This window comes from Labrus bergylta, chromosome 5, assembly GCF_963930695.1.
Source record: "Labrus bergylta chromosome 5, fLabBer1.1, whole genome shotgun sequence".
In the NCBI taxonomy this organism is placed as follows: Eukaryota; Metazoa; Chordata; class Actinopteri; order Labriformes; family Labridae; genus Labrus; species Labrus bergylta.
Window position 1 is genome coordinate 14,040,697 of NC_089199.1, and position 14,579 is coordinate 14,055,275.

The window sequence follows — 14,579 nt, forward strand, 5'->3', positions numbered from 1 at the left end:
GACAATGGTTCAAATATTTTGTTGTTACATTAATGAAAATTACAAATCAAATCAAATTGTTCTGCTTTATTAAAAAAAATTAAATAGCAAGGCTTCCATTGTTTTGGGACTATTTGTCACTGTCTCAATTTCCCAATTCGTTTGTCTCTATGTTTTCAATCCCCTCATCAATCCGGCCTAACTTAAGTATTGTTTACTGAATTCTGTGACTGTAGGCCTATATATGGATGGTATATGGTTGGTACTTAAGATGAATTGAACTAAGAAATAATGAATGTGTCCTATACAAATAGATCTAATTAGAACTATTTTCAGCACCTATAAAATCAAAATTCAGATGTAATATATGTCTTTATAATAGAAGCTTATAACATAACTGTTTTCCGATTAATTGCATGTAACCTGGATTAAATCATTATTGACACTTTGAGCAGTTTCAGGTCTCAGACATGACAATGTTCTGTATAGATTTAAGCTCCGCCCTCGAATTGCTAGAAGCAACAGGAAGCGACAACCCCAAAACTATTGCAGGAAGACTGGAGGAAGAGACAGAGGAGGCCGAAATCAAACGGGGCAAAAAAAATAAATTGGTCACTTTACATCAGATCCACTGCCGGTCTGTAGGTCTGCACCAACCTCAGTCTGGACCCGACCTGCCCCTCCCGAACCCGGGTCTGAGAGAGTTAAGACGTGGCACATTCATGAGTATGTCCTCCTCATAGAGCTAAAGAAAGCTTCACCTGCCTCTCAGAAGAAACAGACGAGGTAAGAACAGTATGAAAACTGGGTGTTGCATGAAAGTGATTGAGATCCATGCGTGTCACACAGTGTCAGCTTAATGTAGGCTAATGTGACTAGATGTTGAAATGCTGAAATGCAAAGTTAGCTGGTGGTGATTCGTCTTCATCCGCTCCTGTTGTAGGCCAGGCCTACTTTTACGCCTTTTCTCCCCTTTCCTCACTACGAGTTATTTATGAGTGAGAAAGTTGTTGCTTCACTTTTTGAGCCGTTTTTATTGAACAAAGTAGCGCCATGGAGGAGCACCACGTGTTGCATAGAGAGGGCTTTCCTTTCCGTATGTGCTGCTGGCCTGTTTCTCTCTACCTCCGCCCACCGGCCTGCACAATGTGGGAGAATGGGAGATACATCTGAGCTCCAATCTGTGTTGACTTCATACACTGTATCATACCATTTTATTATACAGTCTGTGGTTTAAATCAAGAGTGAAAGGTGTTTCAGGTTAGTGACCGCAGTGTTGGGAGACAGCAGGGGAACTTCCAGATGTTGAAGGTAAACAGTAAACACCACATCAGACCCGATCATTGAATATGCAAAATTACAGATTATTCTGTCATCCCCGCTGTATCCACTGTCGGTCATAATTTACCAAATGTTATACTAAAAAGTTGTTATGTTATTCGAAAATGATGAAACACAATCATTTTGGAATTCAAACAATTGAAATGTCAAATTAGTATAAGATTTAAAAAAAAAAAAAAAAAAAAGATTAAAATAGATTTGTGTTTCTCTTCAGGCTGTGTCTGTGATTCTGAAACCTGTTTGATGTTGTGGCTGTTCTCTTTCCCACAGCATGTAGACACAGTTGGACTGAGCCAAAAGTTGCACAATCACATTTTGTGTGTGAGCGATGGTACTCATAGTAGGACTGCTCATATATAGCAAAAAAAATCATACTCTCAAATATATTTTTAATTGAGATCATCATTATTAAACACGATTACTAATTGATTCTACAACATTAGCATCACATGCGTTTATCGAACTTAAACACTCTTTAACTCTTAAACATTGGGAACACTTTGAAGCACATTATAAATATATATCTAAATAAATAAAAATAAATTGACTGTGTTTTTGACGTAGTGGTTTTGTACTCTTGTGGCCAAAATATAACAACAAACACATTTATCACACATGACAACACTTTGGACAAAACAAGGGCAACACAACATGCGTCACAGTAGTCGTCTAATCTCGATTCTCATGTTTTTCATGATCGTGGGAAGCCAAAATCATAATTAAAAATGGAAACTCCTTTAATTTCCCAGCACTAACTCGTAGTCTACTATCAGAGGTGTTGGGTTTTCTCTCAGAATAAAATAGAATTACATCTTATCAAAATTAGGGGTTTTTTTGTATCTGAACTTTTAGAGAAGAATTTTATTAAGGGCAACAACTATTTATTGTGAATTAATTGTATTAGTTATAATTTGTTATCGAAAAATGTGAATTAATTGGTTCCTGTCGGTTGTATTTAAATCCATATAATCACTATTACAAGCTTGTTTAAGCTGTTGAAGTTCACTGTTTGTTGTTCCGTGTTAAATCTGGGATCAAAGCTGTCTGAATAACTTAAATGCAACAACAGTGGCGTATTGAGTTTGACTTTATTACAGTATGTTAATTTAAAACCATAAAGTATAGAGCTTTGACTTACAACACAAGCTAAAGAGTTTTATCCACAACACTGGTTGAATACTTGATGATTCAAAATGATTAAATGATTCATCTGGATCTTTTATTCAGTAAAGTAGAAATTATACATCAGATAGATCATTCTTCTATGCCTGGAGTTTGTTTTTATGTGAGAAAGAGTGAGTGTGAGAATTTAGAGCAATATCTCATTATTAATAATGTACCAAGATTAAATACCTTTTGATATTTTGAAGACATGAAAATCCAGGGTGAAAAAAACCACACAGTTTCCTGGATGCAGACTGTTCTGTTCACGTCTACCAATGAAAGCTTCACCGAGAAAAAATACTGTTGGCAATAATGTAAGACCATACTTAGAGAAGTTTTTATTTTTTTTATTCAGTTAATTTTAAGTACCTTTCGATTCTTGTGGTCACGATTCGATTCAGAATCTATATTCCATTCAAAACAATCTGGATTCATTGATCCATGGATTCAAAGTCTATTTTTTGAATTAGTACATACTTCAGGATCTACTCCAGTCATCTGTTAGACTGGCTGAATTTCTTGTTGCTCCATTTGGCATTCTGCTGAGTTAAAGAGCTAGCCTTAGCACTTAGCAGGGAGGGACTGATTAGCCAAAAAAACCAAATAGATTGATGTAAAATCTCAGAAGAGAAGAATCTCGATTTTTTTTTTCTTCCCACATCTAGCTTTAAAACAAAATCATTTGACAACAGAGATCTTTTTCTGTAACATTTGAGAGATTTTAATAGAAAATGAATAAAGGCTACCACTAAAAGTAAAATAACAATCTGTTTGATCGCTAGAATAATTATGAAGTAGTTGTAATACATTTTAAATCAGGCTACACATCTTAAGAAATGAAACCTAATGGTGGCTCATTGTAGAGGCTGCATAAAGGAGATGTCAAAATCAAACAGTCGGGTGTTACACAAGCATTGGTAGTATGTTTATGTTTTGCTGATGGAGTTTTTTGTTTCTTTTTTTTTTACAGTAAAGATTGTTAAGGTTTTATCTACAGTTTATTTCCTGGTTCAGTTTTGATCTGATCATTGTTTGAGTAATGTGTTTTTTCTTGCTGACTCACAGGATTGTACACTGCTCTTGTCTGCAGACACTCTGACTCAACTTTTTTTTGTGTGAGTGGAAGAAATGTGGTGTGTTTTCGATACGAATTATGCAATGTTCCACCTCTTATTATGACTATATACCTCATCTAGAATTGTGGTTTTGGCTGCATGTGAAAACTCAAAGCATGCAGTCATGTGTAGGCTGTCAGTTTCATGTTCACTTTGTTCAGTATCTAATCCGCCATTTTATTCCAGCAATATTTAGTTTCATAGCTTTATAAACCAAATATTTTCTGAATGGTAGTCACATAAAAAATATTTAGTTTGCCAACATTTATGTAATAGGCATCACATTTTACCATTTTAGAAACCTTTAATTATTTTACTGCTTAAAAAAGGATTCAAAGGATTTATTACATCTTAAACATTTCTGACAAATATGTCATTCCCCTCTCTCTCTCCCACGGTTTCATACTCTCTTCACTGTCTTTTCAAATGAAGGCAAAAAGCCCCAAAATAGTTTTTTTTAAGAAAACAACTGAAATAGTTTCAGCTCAAGTCACGTTCAGATTTGTGATTGTTGTGTCTGTGCTGAAGGAAACTGACATCAACTTGAGTTTCACATTCAGAAAAATCCCATTTCAGTTTTAACACGTCACATAAGGAAGATTGTTGGAAAGGTATTATGAAAATGTTTCAATTTCAGTACAAGCACGTTAAACGCATAAACAAAATTAAAGTTACAGATAATTGAATTGAAAGTTGTTGTCTTGTTTTCATTAAAGCATTATTAAAAAAAAATAATTAAATAGCTACAGCACATGGTTGACCTACCGCTGAAATCTTCCCACCTATTTGTCAGAAATGTAAAATATACTAGACTAATCTAAGCATGCACCTTTAACCTGCAGAGGAGTGCTCTCACGATAGAGCTGTCACTGTTTGTCTTTGTTGACAGACTCCAGACTGCATTCTGGATTTCATTATACTTCACAGATGGACCTGAGAGTTATACAGAGCAACAACAGGCTCCATAATCATGTCCCATTTGGTTTCCTGTCTACACTTCAGTCTGTACGCAAATGCTCCTTCTCTCTCTCTCTGTCTCTTTCTGCATCCACATAATACTTTGACGTATTATTTGAGTAATATTTAGCACGTTCATGTGTTGGCTACAGCGTGTTGGCTACAGCGTTACCTTGTGATTAAAAAGCTCTGAAACACATGGAGCTCAGATGGCCTAGTGGTTAGGCTACCCCCAATTATTGGAGGCTATCAGCCACCTAGCAGGCGATTCGGGTTCCAATCCGACCTGTGTCTTCTTTCCTTCATGTCATTCTCGCCTCGATTTTCTACTACTCCATTGTCCTACCAAAAATAATCTAAAAGGCCAAAAATTAATCTTGAATAAAAAAAAAAAACCTCTGACACACTGAAGTATTACAGGAGGGGTGTAGAAGAATACATATTGATCAACAATGGGGGAAAAAAAACAAGCACAAAATCTTTATGGCCAAAAATCCAAATCTGTGATGTGAAGAGAGAAAGTTAAGAGTTCATACACATACAGTCAGGATTCCGGTTGTTGTTACTATTGTTGTTGTTGTTGTTGTGTAGGTACAGCTTCAATGACGATGAAAGTGGGTGTTGTTCAAACAGAACCATTTACTGCTCATATACATATTAACACTATGACAAAGGACAAATTCATTTATTGACCTACTTATCTAGGTGACATGTACCAAATGATTTTGTGAAAGGTCATTTTGTTACTTTTTAACAAAACAACTCAACCCTTGTGGTCATGGTAGGCAAGCCAAGTTTATTTATATAGAAACATTTCAACAACGAGGCAATTCAAAGTGCTTCACACAAGACATCAAAACCATCATGACTAAGGAAAAAAAAAACATCAAAATAGAAAATGTAAAAACACTTAAGCGAAGAATTCACAATCACAGAGGAGGAGCTTGACAATTCTATAAACTGTTTTCCAGGCCTGCATGGGGATGGTATAGAAAAAAGGAATATGTCTATACTGAACAAATGAACAAGAGTATTTTCTAATGTGCTAAAAAAATAAATAAATAACATGCATCCATTAAACATACAAATTAGAGGCGCTGGTTTAGCTCAGTTGGTAGAGCGGGCGTCCCGTGTCCAGAGGCTACAGTCCTGCTCACACTCTACACAGATTCTATTCCAGATCCTAATGCTGTTTGTCTCATGTTTCTCTAAAATAAAATAAAGGCCAAAAAGCCCCCAAAAGGTCTTAGAGAAACCCTCTGTTAAGATAAATTCTGGATAATTACAAGAAAGTCAGTTTTTAAACAAGTCCTTTTTCTGTGGACATCATGATACATAATTAGACTACCATGTGAATGATGGCACAAAAGAGAAATTCACAAAAGGGAAGTACAAGAAGTCCAGAATTCAGCAAAATTCAAGAAGTATTTGGTAAATAAAATAAGGTGAATACATTGATCTGTGTTTAATTTGACAGATATTAAACCAATGTCATGAAAAATGAGGGCATAAAAATACACCAGAAAACAGGAAATAAAAACACACTGGGATCAGGGGGAGTGGGGTTGTGAAGAAGACATTGAAGTTATGAACAGCATGTTCTGAATCCACTCTGGGAAAACCCTGGCCTGAAGGCAGCAGAGGTAGGAGGAAGCATACATTACATGAAATGTCACTTGTGCAAAAAGACAGGTATTAATGTTGAGTGGGATGACATACCAGGTGTTGGGACCAAAGTAAAGGCTGAGACTTGAACAAAGGGAACTCAGAGTTCTTGATGCTCTCTCTGGTTGTGTCTTCTGCCTGTCACAAGGTTTGATGGATGGATGGATGGTGATGATGGGGAGGACAGTTGTCCGGGTTGTATGGTTAACGGTGCTTCCTGTGCTGCAGGATTGGCTGCCAGAAGTTTTGCGTTAGGTGAATTTGCTTTAAAATGGCAGCTCATTCATTGAGTCAATTGACTCCTCTCAGAAGGTCAGACACTTTGTCCTGATGCTTCTGAATTAGAAAGCATTTTGGATAATGTAGAAGAGCATTGATGAATTCCACTCTGAATAAAAATGTGTCCTATATTTCAACACTTTGCCCCCAAAGTACCTGGAAAGCTGTTAAGAGGCTGCACTCTAATAAAGGCCAGCACAAGCAGCAGTAAAATGTTGTGCACTTAGCTCCAAGTATAGTTAACTCCTGCTTCTAAAAATATAAAGAGGAGTGTCATTTATTCATTAGTTCAATGTAATGTTTAAAACGTTTTAATTAACAATAGGTCATGTGACTTTGTGTAAGAGAGAGGGCACTTGGGTTTATAAACCAACAGGAATCAGCTGATACGAGCAGTGCAGCTCGTATCAGCTCAGTCGAGCTCATTTTTCTGTTCACTGTTATGGTTTTACACGTCACTACTTTCACCCTCACTGATATCATGAGTCACAATCACCTGGACCAGAGAGATTTAATCCAAGTAAAGAAACTCTCCTAGCTGGTAAACACTATAAAATAGTATAAATAGCTTCTTTAAAAGTATTTTTACTGCTTTAAACCCTTCAGCATACATACTCAAACACCAGAGGCCAAACTCATGGGAGTGATGTGGTCTTGCACAAGGGCACCTCGACATGTGGGCTGGGGAAACTGGGGATTGTACCATCATTCTCCAACAAATGCGAGAATCCCTGAAGATTGGTGGAACATTTATCAGCCTCAAGAAACTACCCTAAGGAGTCGGTGGAAACTAGGGCTGAAAAGCTTAATCGTAAAATCGCGATAAATCGATTCAAAGGTGTCAAGATTAACATCGGTACTCTGAAAAATGAATTGCAATAATATCGTCAAGCAGCTGCGGAGCAATTGAGGACGCACCGCCGTCTTTTAAATAAAAGGTGTGGAAGCATTTAGGCTTCCCCAAGACAGAAAATGAAAGAGGTGAGAAAATAACAGACAAGACAAAAACTGTGTGCGAATATTGCAAGAAGACGGGGAACTACACAAATAGCACAACCAACACGATGCAGCGTTTAATCGACACCGACTCCCCTTGTTGCGAGAAAAAAAACATTAAAAGGCCAAACCACACTGACGTGGGTTTGCAGCCCCTAAAGGAATCTTTTTCAGTCATAATTTGTCTACAGGCTCATTTTGTAAACTAAATTGTAATGTGAACCCAGTATCGTGAAACGTATCATGAGTTGAGTGAATCATTACATGACAGTGGAAACCAAAACAGAGCTAAAAGAAGAGCGGTTATGAGACTGTCATCGCCATGTCGCCAGAAAAACAACTGTGTCTGCTGGAAGGGTATAATAAATCTTGTATAAAGACATCAGTGTAGTTTTTTTTGAAGTTGGAGTTAGTTTTTCATCAAGGAGCAGCATGTTCCTGATGATGATGATGATTAGCTGAACTTGACCCAAACAGATGATATTGAACCAACTTTTCTGAGGCTTTCATCAGAACACAGTATGTTGTTTTTATAGTGTTAGGTCATTCTTGGAAATCGGGGATGAATGGGGTGCTGATGGATTAATGAAGAGAAATATATGTATATCACCCACTACTTAGAGCTGAAACAGTTTTTACTTTCGATGTACAACTACTTAGGCCCTGTCAGCTTTGTAGGTAGGTCGTTGATCTGTGAAGTGTGCTGCTATTTGATTGTGTAAACACCATTACTCTGACCACTTTATACACATAAAACAATCTGCCCCACAGGGGATACACTGCAGTGAAAAACAGCTCTTTCAAACTCTGTTGAGTTAAATGTTAAAGCACTTTGTCTTGTTGTTTACTGTACTGTAATACTGCTACTGAGAACTTCCATGACATTTTCCAGAGAAGGGTCAGTGGTTTACTGATCCCTACATCACTGCTTTAAGTGATCACAAAATGAAGGTCTGCTCCTCGCTCCAACACTCCTCCTCCTCCTCCTCCTCCTCCTCCTCATACTGTTGCATACATCTCACTGCAGATCTCTTTTAAACTCAGTGCTAACAAGCTGAGGTCAATTTTAGATGCAAAAAAAAAAAAACCTTTCAGTCCTCATATGCAACTTTAAAAAGTACAAACATTGCTGAACCTTTGCTAAGTCTGCACACAAAATAATAAGAAATGGCATGTAAGAAACGTATGACTGCGACAAAGTTTGCCCAATTTAACAGATGACGTAATCACTTCTCTTTGATAGCACATTAAAAAAAGTGGTTACAGTAGCAGTCGAATAGTTTTGCAAGTCAACTGACTTTCTGTTATACTGTAATTTGTATAAAGAAATAACTACTAGTAGTTTCTGTGTAAGTGTGCCAGACTTTTTTTCAAAATGCTTTCCCCCTAATGTTTGCTTTTTAGTTTTGGAGATATCAGTGTACCAGTGTAATCGATTATCATTATATATGCATGATTACCTTTCATCCCCTCGTTATTCTAATTTCAAATATTTGTGGACTATTTCTCCTGCTTTGTCTCTCAGTCTGTTTGATCTTTGCCATGGCTAATGCCGCCAGCCTCCAGTATGAGCCAGTGGCAGAGATTGGAGGAGGCGCTTACGGGACGGTTTATAAGGCCCGAGACACGGAGAGCGGACAGTTTGTGGCTTTGAAAAGCGTCCGTGTCCAGACTGACCAAAACGGCCTCCCGCTCTCCACAGTCAGAGAGGTGGCTCTGCTGAGAAGACTGGAGCAGTTTGACCACCCCAATGTGGTCCGGTAAGTAGAAATCATGTGTTTTTAAAGCTTTTGTCTTTTATATTATCACCTCCTGCTGAAGTTTTCTTTTTTGGTAAACATGACAGGTTAATGGACGTATGTGCCACCCAGAGGTCAGATCGGGAAACTAAAGTCACTCTGGTGTTTGAACATGTGGACCAAGACCTCAAGACGTACCTTGAGAAAGCCCCAGCCTCAGGACTGTCACCTGGGCACATTAAAGTGAGAACTTACTGAAATAATATCTTTAAAAAAGCTTGAGTTGTTTTTAAAAAAAATCTGTTTTGAAGCATGCGTTTTTTAAAATATTTAGTTTCAGTTTAAACTTGGCTGTGTGTTTTTCAGGACCTGATGAGGCAGCTGCTGTGCGGTGTTGCATTCCTGCATTCAAACCGTGTGATGCATCGAGACCTGAAACCAGAGAATATTCTGGTGACCAGCCAGGGCCAAGTGAAGCTTGCTGACTTTGGTCTGGCCAGGATCCACAGCTGCCACATGGCCCTCACTCCTGTGGTAAGAACTCACCTGGTGCAACAACAAAAAAAAGAAACAGATGTCGTGAAGTGTTTCAAGTGTTTTCAAGAGTGTACTGTCAATATGTTTGAAGTTTAAAGTCGGCTGCTGGATTTTATCACACAAGTTCTTACCTAAAATACCAAACATTTGCACCTGTAAATTGGTTTTAGATATTTGAATTATCATACAGGGTTATGCACTTAAATTCCTTAATGATGATGCATTCAATTTCTAATCTGCTACCAGATATCATTCTGAGTAGAAGACGCTAACTACTTCAAATGACTCTTTATTTAACACTAGTGTCCGTGTTAGCTTATCACCTGTATTCTGTGTTTAATTCTCTGACAGTATAGTATTTTTATATAGCTTCTTTTTTCTTTAGAAGCTTAGTGCAAACTTTATATTATTCATATTAACAATTTTAAACAAGTGTAAGATTCATTCACAGCCATGCTAGCTGCTCTGAGGAGCAGCTTTTTAGCTACATAACTTCAGAAAGCTAAATTGCTGATAATAAAGAAGTAGACATGCTTATCATTCTCTGAATTGCCCCCCAGGGACAAATCAAGTTTTTTTTTCGGATTTGAAGCTTATTTTATCTGCTTTAATTTGCTAGGTTCACCAATCTGGTTTAGCCTGTTAGCATGTTAGCATTTTGTAATAACTTGATTTTTAAATTAAGCACATTTGAAAATCTATGGTTTGCTTTTGGAAATGGTCAGCAGAAATGCAGCTCATGCACATAGATTTGTTTTGTTAACAGGTTCAATCATGCAAGAATGACCTATTGTCTTAATTTCTTGTAATCTGTACGCCAGTGGGGTTCTGTATTTATGTTCCCGTGTCCTTTATCCTCCCTCTCAGTATCCTTTTAGTCACTGATTGTTCCTTCACTTGCGTGTCAATCATTTCTTCCGTCCCCTGTTGATGGACTCCATGTTTGTGTCTCTCAGGTGGTCACGCTGTGGTACCGACCTCCTGAGGTTCTGCTGCAGTCCAGTTATGCCACGCCTGTTGACATATGGAGCACCGGCTGCATCTTTGCAGAAATGTTCAGGCGCAAGTAAGTCAGCAGAATCATACCAAATGACCCCTCTATATGTACGTTTTTCATTATAATCCGGAAATTGTGAATCTTTATTCTGCACATCTATCATGTAAGGGTGACTAGGATGTAACAGGGCAAAGCAAAGGTCCAAGGCTAATGTTCAGCCCCTTTTTCGTTGTGAGGTTTACTTTACTAAAACACTTTGTGATTAAATATTGATACAAATGTCTTGTCCCTTCTGATGTTTCAAAGTAGGCAGTGACTTTGAATTTGACCAAGATCAGATCTTTCCCTCGTCTCAACAACAACGTAAACATGTGGTGTTCCCTACCTGATTTGTGTTAAATTGATGGGATTTGTAGAAAATAAAACACACAGTGAACAGTTTCCAGATATACTGTACATCCAAAAAGTATTCACATTTGCATATCCTCTGACAGTTTTGAGAGTCGTTATGTGTGAATGTAAGTCAAAGGATTCTGCTCGGACTCTGCAGACGTTCATGTGATAGGGCTGTCAGATCCCAGATCAGCTTAGAGCCAGTACAGTGACACCAACAGCAGCATCATCTAGTGGTAAAAAAGACACATTGCATGAAGACAGTGGTCAACTTGAAGAGTTCCATGCCTCAAAATAGTTGCCTTGGAGACAGTTTGTATAATTGGTACTGATTACGTACTGCAATGTTGCATTAAAAGGTCCAGAGGCACAGTTACAACTCATGGTATCATGGACTTGCAGTTGATCAGATCAGATGTTGTACAAACAGTAGCTTCATTGACTTTGACCAAACTGGCTAATCTGAAAATCACAGAATTTCCCCCGGGGGATTAATGACGTATTTCTGCTTCTGAAAAACATCACGCTTCTGTTTGCTCTTCTGCACTGACAGATGTTACAAAGATATGCAAACTGATGAAATGTCATCTGCTTTAATCTATTTACTTTGATTCCAATCGTCTGTTTTATAGACCCTTGTTCTGCGGGGAATCAGAAGTGGACCAACTTGGGAAAATCTTTCAGTGAGTACCAACAATTCCTCTGATATTCCTCTGATTAGAAGATGTATTTTCAGTTGACTCATATTGATATTATCTAATGGAATAATTATGTCATTTTGTTATTTCAGAATGATCGGCTTGGCACCAGAGGAGGAGTGGCCGACTGATGTTACACTCTCTAGGAAAAACTTCCCTGTATTCTTACCTCGACCAATCACTGACTTTGTTCCAGAGATAAATGAGCAGGGGGCAAAACTAATGCAGGTACGACTTCACCATGAATACAAATGGAAGTCGAGGTCCAGCCTGCATGAGCATGAGTCATGATTCAGATGTTTACAGAGTTAAAAGCAGAAGTCATACAGATAAGCAACCTTTGCCCCAGAAGAATTTCATATACTCATAGTCTGCTGATGATCAACTGAAGCCACAAGAATTTCACAGAAGCAATGTGAGAAATTCCAAAGACTCACTAATACAGATGTTTAAACTAGAGCAGAGAGAAGGAATTACAGCACAGCTATTCTGAAGAAAAAAGTTTCTCTCTTTATTTGGATGTTCAGTGCAAGAAGCAATTACAATATGACTTTTAACGTATTGGCACAGAGTCCTGTGTACCTCTCTACTTGACTTTATTCAATGAAATATAAGAGGTGTGATTGAAGAATTTATTGAATTAATCAAATTAAATAACTAATTGTCAGTGTAGAGACATCCATCAATGTCAACACACAGAGCATTTTTGGTTTATCTGCTATGTAGAAATTGATGCAATACAGACATGAGAGTGGTATCAACCTTTTTCATAACTGTCTTAAAGAAAGCAAAAAGTACTACTCAAAATGAACTAGACCGTGTAGACCGGACAGTGACACAGTAACTTACACACTAATATCCTCTTATTCTTTCTTCCACAGGAGATGCTGACCTTCGACCCCTTTAAACGAATCTCTGCCCTGAATGCTCTAGAACATCCATATTTCCGAGAGGAGGAGACATTGACTCAGACAAAAAGCTGAAAAGATGCAGCGAAATCTTCAGCGAGAGGTAACAGTGTCTACGTTTAGACCTGGCCTAACCATAAAGGATTTAAGTTTCATTCCATGCCTTTCAAGACTTCTGGGTTGTTGCTTTGGGATATTTTATTTTTGTCACCCCTGCATCATAAAGGATTAAAGTCTGTGAGAGATGGAATAAAAAGAAGAGGAAAGGATCACTGGCATGCTTCCCAACATGTAAATGTCACAACTAATGGTGTAAACATGTCGTGTCTTCGAGGACAGTAACCAGTGGTTTTGATGTTGAATATCTGTTTGGGTCTCGTCAGCCAGGACAGATGCACAGAAACGCTTGTCATCTCCTCTCAAATGCTGCTCTTGTTGTTTTTTTTGTACCGAGTTTAGACAGAAGGAAGCACAGACGTCATTTTATCTTGTAATAGGCTGAACAAAGTGTGACAGATGACACCTCGGGTTTATGAGAGCCAGTTGTTAGTGATCTTACTGTATTTGTGTTAATATTTAAGACCATGATCCTGTGACAGAAACGGAGCTGCACCAAAATCATGAGAAAAAATAGAGAATAGTAAAGAGAAAAAATACTGGTGTTCCCCTTAAATACTCTCACAAAGTGAAAGAAATGGTTTTCCTGAAATCGCCCAGCTCTGCAACAACATCAAAAACGATTAAAAGACAACATTTTTAATCACAAACTTCACTTGTGTTTTATTATGAAGATTGAAATCTACATTAAATGGAATTGTGATAACATGAAGACTACACAAGATTGTGTTTATTTCAAAGAATGATAAGAAATACTAACCAGATAAACTCACTAATCTGTTTCTTACTCTAATAGTGACTACACTGACAGATTGTGATTGTCAAAGTCAGGGAGACATGTTTCTTTTTTTTTTTGGTTTCTCTGATTGAATTGAATTCCCTGTCTCACTCAGATTTGTCCAAAGTACACACAAAAAAAACAATCTCAAACTAGATGCATTAGGGCACCGGATAGCCTAGTGGTTATTTCGCGTGCCCCATGTACAGAAGCTTTAATCCTCACTGGAGTCGAATCTGACCCCGGCCCTTTGATGCATGTCATGCCCCCGCTCTCCACCCCCAACATTTCCTGTCTCTCTTTATCTGTCCTATCCAAAAATGGCCCCAAAAATATCTTAAAAACTAGATCTGTGATCAGTTCTATGTTAATACTAGTTCAATGTTTGAATCATTCAAAATATTCACGATCATAAATCTTATGAATAATCGAATACAAAAAACTCAAATATCCTTCCAGAAGATTTTTTTTTCAACATTAAACTATATTTTAACATTAGACCTTGACTTGACCATGACTTAGGCTGACTGATGTTGAAGAATAAGTTTAACATTCGGGGAACATGTTAACCGGCTCTTTATCTTGAAGATAGATTGAAAAACATCCACCTTGTGTGTTATACTTTATCCTATTTGTTTAATCCACACAAACCATGATGTAAAACATGCCTTGTCGTGTTCTTATGTGCCATTCCTGCTATATTCCCTTTTCATATTTTAAGTTCTTCAATGGAAATGTATGTATGTCATACATATTTGTTTGTGAACTTTCATGTGCTTGTAGATGGGTTCTTTATACAACACTTCAACAGAGCTAGACTGGCTGTTTGCCCATGTTTCCAGAATTGGTACAAGGCTTTGTTAATGGGCCGCCCCAGCTGCATATTTAACTCAACATTGAAAACATAATTGCCGTA

At 37.7% G+C, this 14,579-nt stretch overlaps 1 protein-coding gene across 1 annotated transcript; it reads left to right on the forward strand.

Moving 5' to 3' along the window:
* Window positions 1-499: 499 nt before the first annotated feature.
* On the forward strand, window positions 500-13,597 carry cdk4 (cyclin dependent kinase 4). Its single transcript, XM_020645103.3, has 8 exons — window positions 500-765; window positions 9,022-9,256; window positions 9,343-9,478; window positions 9,602-9,769; window positions 10,729-10,838; window positions 11,795-11,845; window positions 11,953-12,088; window positions 12,742-13,597. The coding sequence occupies exons 2-8, from the start codon at window positions 9,039-9,041 to the stop codon at window positions 12,841-12,843; spliced, it is 921 nt and encodes a 306-aa protein (XP_020500759.1). The 5' UTR covers window positions 500-765; window positions 9,022-9,038; the 3' UTR covers window positions 12,844-13,597.
* Window positions 13,598-14,579: the final 982 nt, after the last annotated feature.

Bases quoted from the DNA above. Each gene is read 5' to 3' on its own strand.
- cdk4 (XM_020645103.3), top strand. From the start codon at position 9,039: ATGGCTAATGCCGCCAGCCTCCAGTATGAGCCAGTGGCAGAGATTGGA. The intron at 9,257-9,342 runs GTAAGTAGAAAT...TAAACATGACAG, and splicing joins GACCACCCCAATGTGGTCCG to GTTAATGGACGTATGTGCCA. The intron at 9,479-9,601 runs GTGAGAACTTAC...TGTGTTTTTCAG, and splicing joins TGTCACCTGGGCACATTAAA to GACCTGATGAGGCAGCTGCT.